At 39.7% G+C, this 10,541-nt stretch overlaps 2 protein-coding genes across 3 annotated transcripts in view; both read right to left on the reverse strand.

Annotated features, from left to right (window-relative positions):
- Nucleotides 1-230: 230 nt before the first annotated feature.
- On the reverse strand, nucleotides 231-3,264 carry LOC117433786 (carcinoembryonic antigen-related cell adhesion molecule 2-like). The gene is made up of 6 exons (XM_034056206.3): nucleotides 3,033-3,264; nucleotides 2,385-2,699; nucleotides 1,858-2,133; nucleotides 1,493-1,744; nucleotides 1,301-1,386; nucleotides 231-814 (listed from the first exon to the last, which is right to left on the reverse strand). The coding sequence occupies exons 1-5, from the start codon at nucleotides 3,085-3,087 to the stop codon at nucleotides 1,310-1,312; spliced, it is 975 nt and encodes a 324-aa protein (XP_033912097.3). The 5' UTR covers nucleotides 3,088-3,264; the 3' UTR covers nucleotides 231-814; nucleotides 1,301-1,309.
- A 378-nt stretch (nucleotides 3,265-3,642) lies between these two features.
- Nucleotides 3,643-10,541, reverse strand: part of LOC117433821 (carcinoembryonic antigen-related cell adhesion molecule 5-like) — a 10,400-nt gene continuing 3,501 nt past the window's right edge. The window contains exons 5-16 of one of the 2 annotated variants that reach the window (XM_059010755.1): nucleotides 9,406-9,687; nucleotides 9,070-9,321; nucleotides 8,674-8,949; nucleotides 8,330-8,581; nucleotides 7,932-8,207; nucleotides 7,571-7,822; nucleotides 6,620-6,895; nucleotides 6,264-6,515; nucleotides 5,724-5,999; nucleotides 5,353-5,604; nucleotides 4,764-4,862; nucleotides 3,643-4,500 (exon numbers count right to left, since the gene is read on the reverse strand). In XM_059010755.1, coding sequence (XP_058866738.1) covers nucleotides 4,774-4,862; nucleotides 5,353-5,604; nucleotides 5,724-5,999; nucleotides 6,264-6,515; nucleotides 6,620-6,895; nucleotides 7,571-7,822; nucleotides 7,932-8,207; nucleotides 8,330-8,581; nucleotides 8,674-8,949; nucleotides 9,070-9,321; nucleotides 9,406-9,687 — 2,735 coding nt within the window. In that variant the 3' untranslated portion in view covers nucleotides 3,643-4,500; nucleotides 4,764-4,773. The remainder of the gene's footprint in view (nucleotides 4,501-4,763; nucleotides 4,863-5,352; nucleotides 5,605-5,723; nucleotides 6,000-6,263; nucleotides 6,516-6,619; nucleotides 6,896-7,570; nucleotides 7,823-7,931; nucleotides 8,208-8,329; nucleotides 8,582-8,673; nucleotides 8,950-9,069; nucleotides 9,322-9,405; nucleotides 9,688-10,541) is intronic. The other variant, XM_059010756.1, reaches the window with a different exon arrangement.

The following is a 10,541-nucleotide window of genomic DNA, read 5'->3' on the forward strand; positions in this document are numbered from 1 at the left end:
AACACATGCTCATTAGGAAAGGCTATAGTTTAAATTATGCCACATCAAACATTTGTGTTAGTGCATGGACACACACTAATATATATATATATAAATAAATAAATAAATAAATACACACTTTGTAGAGGTATATATAAAAACCAGTGTCACATGCATTTATACTTACCATGTAATTGTGCAATAAACCTATACAGATTCCAATGCGTTTTTTTATATATAAAAAGAAACAGTCAGTAGTTACATTTTATTGATTTTTTAAATTTCAAACAAATCCTCACTAACACACTTAAACATTTACATTAAAAACAATTAATAAGATAATTATATTTGTTAACACAGTGCAAACCCACCCACTATGCATGCAAAGCCAGTTCACATTATCATTAAAAAACAAACAATTACACAATTGACAACAGAAATTCTATTCCCTCGTATGAAGCCCAAGAATTAAAAAGCCCCAGATGCATCCACTGATCACAACTCGCTCAGCAGCTCTTCTGACACCACTGCCTTCAGGAAAGCAGGCAGGATTCATGTTGAGACCGTACAGCCTGAAAACTGCTCCTCAAAAGCACCTACTTTACACATACTATTGCTGTGACTGTCCAGCACACAACAGTGGAGCAACCATCCCATTTGTTTTTTTACTCTGGTAAATGCAGCCCAGTTTGTGCAGGGTACCAGAGGGGATTGCATGGAGAGTCAAAACAAAGCTGTTGGATAACACAGGAAATACACGTGCACCAACACGATTCTTCCAGTTACGTCTTGTGGTGCTCGTGGATCATTGACAGCTTTTGAAATGAAAGAGCATCTGTAGGAAAGATGGGGGGGGGGGGGGGGGGGGGGGGGGGGGGGGGGGGGAGAGGCTATTTAAGCTTTTGCATATTTAAAACAGGATACTGGTTTCAGGTTTACTTGCAGTTCATTTGAAAATATTTCCACTTTGTAGAAAGCCAATTACAAAGCATTAACAGGGGAAGTTTGACTGCAAGTAAATTGGGGGGGGGGGGGGGGGGGGGGATCTGCCAAATAAACATCGGGACAGAAACACACCTGTGTGCTGAACTCATTTAAATCTATCAGCGGCTCTGAAAATCAGGCTCCTTTATAAGTTAAATGGGTTAGTAAGCCTACTAAACGCAGACCTGATTACTGGGACTTCCTAGGTGCAGAAAAAGCTTCTAACCTTGGCATGGAAGAGCCAAGGATACCTACCCCCATGGTTATGATATACATGCACTATATATAAATAACACTCCCAAAAACCAAAACAAATAGCAAGGAGGATGAGACTCACCTGCAACATTTACACCAACACAGCTGCACTTACAAGTGTGCCTATGACCATTGCTACTGCATGTCTGGACCACAAGGACGCCGAATCTTTAAAATACAAAAAATTAAAAAACAGCATAAAAATGATACCAACTAACTTAAGGGGGAGGATCAAACAGATACAGCATGGCCTCCATCAGCAATACAAACATACCAAGCACATGGTGCATCTTTACAGCAGAACTGTTCCTTTCAGTCAGCGAGTTCCAGGCTGTACAAGTGTAACTGCCATCATTACTGGAGTTTACAGGGTGGATCTTGTATGGTGAGCCCTTGGCAACTAGTTTCCCATTGATAAACCAGGTGTATTCACAGACTGGTTGAGAGCGAGCTGAACACGTGAATACTGCAGTTGAGCCTCTACGCGATGCATCTGGTCCTGTAATAGAGACTTGCTCAGGTCCATCTGTAACACAAACAAGATTTAATCTATTTTATATAGCACCTTTCATAGGGGAGCACCATCACAAAGCACTTCACTAACCCAAATTCAGAAATTAAGGAGATCTGGATACTTGCAATTCACAACCAAGCTGTATCCAGTGCTAGTTCCATTTCTAAAATAACTGTTAGCGATACACTGGTAAGTGCCGTTATCAGACACCAGCACTGGGTTGAAGGATACCGCACTGTTGTCCTTTGAAAATGTTATTCTATCACCAGCAGACAGGGGCTGGCCGTCCTTCAGCCAGCTCCTTGAATCCGCGTTCCCAGACACATTGCAGGTCAGACTGAAGGTGTTGTTCAGTATTGGGTATGGAGAGGGGGAGTTTACAGTCACTTTAGTTACAGAGTCTGTGAACAGAAAAGGACAGCATTACACATTTGTCACATTCTGAATACAAAATTAAAACACACAGGTTGGGCAATTCATTGGATACGATGAAAACCCATACTAAACGTGACACAACTAACACAAACCTCAAAAGCATCCCCACCTCCTTTACCAGAGAAAGAAACTTGAATACTAATAACAGGTTCAGACAAGTTATTTTACCCATGGTTTAAAAAAAAAAAAAAAAAAAAAAAAAACCTGCAGGACTCACCAATAATATGCAAGGTTGCATTCCCAGTCAGAGAAAAAGGCGGTTCACCAGCTTTCTGTAAATGTACAAAGTAGTCTCCAGAGTCGCTTAACTTCACAGACATGAGCTTTAGGGATCCCGTTTCATAGTTCACATCGATTCGGTCGTTATATTTTAACCCTACAACAAGTTTAGCACCGATCCAAAAAACCACCTGCTCGTTTCTGAACTGCCAGGATCCCGTTTCTGGTTTGTCCGGGGAGCGCACCTCAAACACTACGTCATCGCCAACTTCGACGGGGTCTTTGGAAAGCGTTACTTGAAAACTCCAGCCACCTGGAAATACATCCAGTAGCAAGCAGTCAGTTTGTAACAGTCGTTTTGAACAAATAAACGCAGCCTGCCAGTTCCCCCCGAAAGGTATTTCACTACATTTCTGGGCGGCAAAAAGTAAAGAAATCATAAAAACAAGGAAAAACACCTGGTTGCTCTTTGTTATAAAGCCGCAATTAAGAATGCAAGTAGTTTCATTCCGATGAAATAATAATAATAATAATAAACATTCACAATATTTTTTCTAAAAATAAATGGGTTAAAAAAACAAAAAGAAACGTTTTTTTTTCTAATCACATTAATACCAGAAAAAGTAATATAACATTTATATTTTACCTTTTAGCAACCCCAAAAGAACAAGAGTCAGCACTTGTACGCGTGTTTTTTCCATTGCGAGGCTAAAATTACGCCGCAAACAAAAAAAACTTCTGAATTTCTTCTGCTGTTGCGTTTCAATGTCTATTTTATACGTGCTACTTACAAACGAACCACCTGCAATACATTATCATTTGTAAACACGCACCCTGCACTTCCGTCGAAATAATGAAGCGATACCTTTCTGAAACGTGATTAGGAATGAAGGAATGACAATCAGGTGGTTTCAACACGCGCATTACTCAAATTTGGGGTACATTTGTAATCAGGTGGGATAAGAAGACGCGGGAATGTACCTTCACTTGCTTATAAAACTTTCAGAATCGAATTTACCAATTCAGCGTTAACTTTATTAACGAATATTAATTTGAAATGCATGGCACATGTGTATATGTTTAAATACAGTATAAAGAAATATCTGTATTATCTTCATTGATTTCTAAGAACTTAATGTAAAATACTGTTCTGTTTCTTTTTTTGCTGCTTTTCCAACTTAAAAAAAATAGTAAAACAATACTCCACAGACAGACAGACAGACAGACAGACAGACAGACAGACAAGGCTTAACACATTCTTACATTTGTTTGGTGTAATTTTATTAATGTTTGGTTTGGGGAACAACTGGAAGTCAGAATGACAAGCATTTATGGTTTTCATTGACAGGGTGGCCTAGATTTTCAACTTTCCCTTATAAAGGTGTACAGTAAATGAAAATTAAGCATCACAGTTTACAGGACATGATATACAACAATGAAAGTAGTTTAATAAAATATTAAATAGCTGTAACTGCAGAAAGCATAGTATCGTTTTTTTAACCATTGTGCTGTAATGATAAGCAATGACTTTTTAAATTACTGTTTCACATTTTCATCAAAGTCATAAATATATATATATATATATTACACGTGCCTACAACTAGAATGTATAACTTAAATTAAGGGGCGTTTTCAATACAACCTGTTGGACAACACTAGCGTGTTTTTAGAGTTTCTTTTATGTATGCTGTCTTTAATACAGAAAAGGAACAGTACATTGTGCCCAGGTAAGTTGTTACAGCTCTCAAAGAGGGATTAACATCAATGCAGTTTAATGAAAATACAGAACACACCCTTAGTAAGTATGAACAGCCCAATATAATGTTGTGTATATTAATTAAACTTAATATCTCTTTAAATCTGTAATGTAAATCCTCTGGAAAACCCAATTTTAGTGTTAGTGATTCAAATCTGTCAGATTTTCCATGGGGCATTCTGTGCTTGGGTGGGAGGGGAGGTCCATTAATTAAAAACATTACAAAGTCAAGCAATCAAAGCTGTTGAAAAATAATTAATAATATAGATATATAATGTTCAGAACATGTTAAAACAAATCTATTCTTCCAATTACTTCCTTTGGAGCTCAATGATCTACAAAACCCCTGAATCCCCATCTGTAGAAGAGAAAAAGACACTGGTTAGAACTTAAAAAGCATATTTGAAGTTATACACAGTGTTGTCTTGTTGGTGAATATATTGTCATTCCTGGGACCTTAATTGAAAATACTGTTTGACATGCACACAACCTGTATATCAAACAATATTTAATCCGTCAAAACAAAGATAAAACTCAGATTTATGAATAGATTGACTTTCTTTAAAATCATTCCCAATACACAAATGGGGTCAACACTAAACCCCGAGTGAATGCACTCACCTGCAGCATTTTACCCTGAAACACAAAGCAGAAGAACCAGAACAGCAATCGCCACCTCTACTGCATGTCCAGATGCCAAGGAAGCAGAACCATTAGGGTCTACAAGAAAACATTACAAAATAAAATACAATGTACAGCAGCCTTCTGGATATCTTAAATAGAATAAAAAGCTAATCTAAGAGCACCTGTAACATTTAAACGGTTATATGATATGCACTAGCAACTCATCACTGCTTCCTTCTTCCTCATCTGTTCTTTATTTGTATTTCACACTTACGTTGGAGATATGCAGGTATTTAAAAGACAACTTTTACTCTATGAAAAATGACTTTCTGCTTCCTGGTACCTAATCACGTGAAGGTGTGTTGCATTTCAAATTCATTCCAGCGGTCTAACTGCAATCGGACGATATGGCGTATACCAATATTGGTTAAGACAAGTAATGGAGATCAGAAGATCTTTTTTCCTATATTACATGTAACATATTAGCTATTAGCTAAATACAGTATATGGTAATTCCCTGGAAAGAGTACTCTTTAACTACTGGGCTTTCCAATCCTTAAAGGACTCCAGATATTCAATAACTCACCAGTCACAACAAGGTCCTTTACTGCAGAACTGTTCCTTCCGGTCACCGAGTTCCAGGCCACACAAGTGTATCCCCCATTATTTTTAGTGCTTACAGCAGATATCTTGTATTGTGAGCCCTTGGCCGTCTCTTTCCCCTTGAAATACCACATGTATTCACAAGAGGGCTGAGAGTAAGCCGAACATGTGAATGTTACCGTTGAGCCCTTAACTGCTAAGGCTGGGCCTGTAATGGAGACATGCTCTGGTCCATCTGCAATGCAAACAAGAGAACTGTGAGGAGACTTTACCACTCACATCCTAGTGGAACAGTCAGAAAGGACTCTACATTTGATAGGCAAAAAAAAGAGACAAATCCTTTTTTATACTTACAGTTCACATCCAATCTGTATCCAGTGCTATTCAATTGGCTTACAGGGTCAGAAGCTGTACACTGATATGTGCCGTTATCAGTCAGCAGGACTGGGTTGAAGGAGACTGTGCTGTTGTCTCCAGACAATGTTATCCTTTCAGAAGTGGATAGAGGCTGGTCGTCCTTCCACCAGAACCTTGAGTCAGCGGTCCCAGTTACGTTGCAGGTCAGACTGAATGTTTTGTTCTCTATTGGCTGTGCAGGGGTGGGTTTCACATTAATGTTGGATATTGGTGCTGTGAATGGAAAGTATGTCATTACAAACTCTTCCGATGTGAGGTCCAGGAAAGCTGTGAGAGTTTTAGACACGTACTAGAGATGATCGATATTACTTTATAATGGCAGTTGTGTTCACAGGAGAACTGTTATACTGTTTTACTGTAAAAAGTTCATTTTTACATTTAGGTGTACATGTGAAAGCAAGGAATACAACGGTCTTTCAGCCAGATTGATTAATTAGGAAACAAGCGATAGTGGTACGTGAAAAGACCCAAACTTACCAATCACAATAAGTTCCATTACAGCAGAACTGTTGTTTCCAGTCACTGAGTTTCGAGCCACACAGGTGTATGGCCCACTATTAGCAGAGCTCACAGGACTCATCTTGTAATGTGAGCCCTGGGCAGTCTCTGTCCCATTGAAATACCAAGTGTATCCACAAGGGGGCTGAGAGGGTGCTGAACAGGTCAATGTTACAGATGAACCTACAGCTGCCAATGGCGGTCCTGTAATGGATGCTTGCCCTGGTCCATCTGCAATACACAAAATAATTGAATACTCACATCCAAGTATAGTAGTCAGAAAGGAGTCTGAATTCAGCATGCATAGTGAAAGATTTTTGGTTTTGTTTACTTACAGTTGACGACCAGTGTGTATCCATCGCTGGTCTTATTACTTAAATGGTTATTTGCTGTACACTGATATGTGCCGTTATCAGTCAGCAGGACTGGGTTGAAGGAGACTGTGCTGTTCTCTCCGGACAATGTTATTCTGTCATCAGTGGACAGGGGCTGACCGTCCTTCAGCCAGTGCATTGAGTCAACGGTTCCAGACACGTCACAGGTCAGACTCAGATTGTCGTTCAATATTGGCTGTGCAGGGGTGTGGTTCACAGAAACTTCAGTTATCAGTTCTGTGAATAGAAAGGATAGCATTATAAACACTTGAGCAACCACTGTGAATAATCACAAACTTTAGAGAGGAGAGGTGTAAAGATATCTGTACAGGACAAAGCTTTGGACAGGTCTGCTGGTTACAATCAACTATCCTTGAATGTGAAATACCACTGTGAACTGCTCTGGTTGAAGCTAATGGAAGTATTTGCCCAAACTATTAACAGTAAGGGAATTTCAATGTTTAGAATTACAGTTAACCATTGGAGAAAACAAATAGTAAGATTGGATATTCTTGCTCTTATTGTATTACTTGTATTGTAACACTTGAAATGTATTTGCTTACGATTGTAAGTCGCCCTGGATAAGGGCGTCTGCTAAGAAATAAATAATAATAATAATAATAATAATAATAATAATATTAGTTTCTTATTGCATCCTGAATGGAAAGTAAGAATTGCCATCTTTCAGATGTGGGGTCCAGGATAGCTGTGGGAGTTTTAGACATGCGCTGGAGAGGATGAGATATTGTATTCACAGAGGGGCTGAACTTTGTTATAAAAAGCTCCAAGTTCCTTTTCACATTTAGGCGTATGTGTGAAAGCAAGGAATACTGAGGTTGTTCACCCAGATTTGTTTGAATTTTGATTGATTAGGAAACAAGCGATAACAGTAAGTGAAAGACCCAAACTTACCAATCACAATAAGTTCCATTACAGCAGAACTGTTGTTTCCAGTCACTGAGTTTCGAGCCACACAGGTGTATGGCCCACTATTAGCAGAGCTCACAGGACTCATCTTGTAATGTGAGCCCTGGGCAGTCTCTGTCCCATTGAAATACCAAGTGTATCCACAAGGGGGCTGAGAGGGCGCTGAACAGGTCAATGTTACAGATGAACCTACAGCTGCCAATTGTGGTCCTGTAATGGATGCTTGCTCAGGTCCATCTGAAATACACACAACATAACTGTGGAGCCTTGAACACTCACATCCAAGTACAGCAGTCAGAAAGGAGTCTCAATTCAGCTACTGAAAGATTTTTTTCTGTTTACTTACAGTTGACGACCAGTGTGTATCCATCGCTGGTCTTATTACTTAAATGGTTATTCGCTGTACACTGATATGTGCCGTTATCAGTCAGCAGGACTGGGTTGAAGGAGACTGTGCTGTTCTTTCCAGACAATGTTATTCTGTCATCAGTGGACAGGGGCTGACCGTCCTTCAGCCAGTGCCTTGAGTCAACGGTTCCAGACACGTCACAGGTCAGACTCAGATTGTCATTCAATATTGGCTGTGCAGGGGTGTGGTTCACAGAAATTTCAGTTATCAGTTCTGTGAATAGAAAGGATAGCATTATGAACACTTGAGCAACCACTGTGAATAATCCCAAGCTTTAAATAGGTGAGGTGTGAAGATATTTGTTTGTCAGATTAAACTGATTTACTCTGACTCACCTATCACTGTAAGCTCTTTTATGGCAGAACTGTTCCTTCCAGTCACAGAATTCCAAGCCACACAGGTGTAATTTCCCTGATTATCAGTGCTTACATGATCTATCATGTACTGTGAGCCATTGGCAGTCTGTTTCCCATTGAGATACCAGGTGTAGTGACTGGGGGGCTGAGAGCGAGCTGAACATGTTAACATTATCGCTGAACCATTAGCTGCCAAGTCTGGTGCCATAATGGAGGCCTCCTCTGGTCCATCTGCAAAACACACAAGTACAACAGTGAGCCTTAAACAAATGTGAATTCGACATGCATAAAAAGAAAGAGATTTGCCACTTTTTTATACTTACAGTTGACGACCAATATGTATCCATCGCTGGTCTTATTACTAAAAGGGTTATTTGCTGTACACTGATATGTGCCGTTATCAGTCAGCAGGACTGGGTTGAAGGAGACTGTGCTGTTCTTTCCAGACAATGTTATTCTGTCATCAGTAAACAGGGACTGACCGTCCTTCAGCCAGTGCCTTGAGTCAACAGTTCCAGACACGTCACAGGTCAGACTCAGATTGTCGTTCAATATTGGATGTGCAGGGGTGTGGTTCACAGAAACTTCAGTTATCAGTTCTGTGAATAGAAGGGATAGCATTATAAACACTTGAGCAACCACTGTGAATAATCCCAAACTTTAAAGAGGTTAGGTGTGAAGATATTTTTGCCAGATTAAACCGATTTGCTCTGACTCACCTATCACTGTAAGCTCCTTTATGGCAGAACTGTTCCTTCCAGTCACAGAATTCCAAGCCACACAGGTGTAATTTCCCTGATTATCAGCGCTTACATGATCTATCATGTACTGTGAGCCATTGGCAGTCTGTTTCCCATTGAGATACCAGGTGTAGTGACTGGGGGGCTGAGAGTGAGCTGAACATGTTAACATTATCGCTGAACCACTAGCTGCCAAGTCTGGTGCCATAATGGAGGCCTCCTCTGGTCCATCTGCAATTCAAACAATAAACTTAAACACTTAAAATCTTAATTTAGCATGCATAAAAAAAGAGATATTCTACTTCGTGTACTCACAGTTGACAATTAATTTGTATCCAGCTCCAGTCTCATTGCTTACAAGGTTAGAAGCTGTACACTGATATGTGCCGTTATCAGACAGTAGTACTGGGTTGAAGGAGACCGTGCTGTTGTCCACTGATAGTGTTATCCTGTCATTAGTGGACAAGGGATGACCATCCATCATCCAGAGCCTTGAATCAGCAACCCCTAACCCAGACACCTCGCAGGTTAGATTGAATGTGTTATTCAGTATTGGCTGTGCAGGGGTGGGGTTCAAAGTCACATTAGTTATCGGTTCTGTAAATAGAAGGATTAATCACAGTTATTTGTTTTTTCACTGAAACAGAAAACGGGTTGTAGGGCGGTCGGTATGCAGTAATCTCAAAGTTATTCAGACCAGGAAGGTGAAATTTGATGTTTATCATGGCATCTGCTGACAGGCAAGCTGTCAAACGGGAACTGAATTGCATTGGTGCCTTACCTGTCATCACGCTGCCACAAATACTTTAGAAGGGACAGCTACTACTCTGTTGTTAAAAATATTGACGGTTCAGGAGCAGCACTTGAGTTTTAGCACTAAATGAAGTGTGCCATGTTAATGGATTTTCACATTGCGAGAGAACACTGACGCAAACATTACCAATAAAGTGTTGTTTGTGAATGAGGATCTAATTGTTTCCACCCCATTTGAAAAGACCAATTCAACTGTACTAAAAAGGGAATCAATGAAATGAGTATGTAAGTTAATATAAAAGACGACAGACTATCAGCCATTTTCAGCATTAACCCTTAACGCGAACTTGGCTCTCTTAAGCGGGTATGACAACTCAGTGGTTGTTTCTGAAGATGACACTATATTTCAAAACCTTAAAGACTTTACCTTTAAGATTAAATTTTCCACTACAGTGTTTAATAATAGACTTGTTTTCTTTTGTTCCAGGTAAAATAAATGCTGTGCCAAGGACAAAAAGCTTCATCGATCTCTCCCTTAGGGCTTCAGTAAGTGGATTTTGAGTAAATTTACATGCTTTTGTCAATGTCAGCGGTATCAATCTGCATTCCAACTTAAATTGAATACTTTGTTTTGCTCAGAGAAGTTATGTGGTTGAAGTAAACACTAAGCAAGAAAGGGCAGCTGCTCCAACCCAGTT

Source organism: Acipenser ruthenus, chromosome 41, assembly GCF_902713425.1.
Source record: "Acipenser ruthenus chromosome 41, fAciRut3.2 maternal haplotype, whole genome shotgun sequence".
Lineage (NCBI taxonomy): Eukaryota > Metazoa > Chordata > Actinopteri > Acipenseriformes > Acipenseridae > Acipenser > Acipenser ruthenus.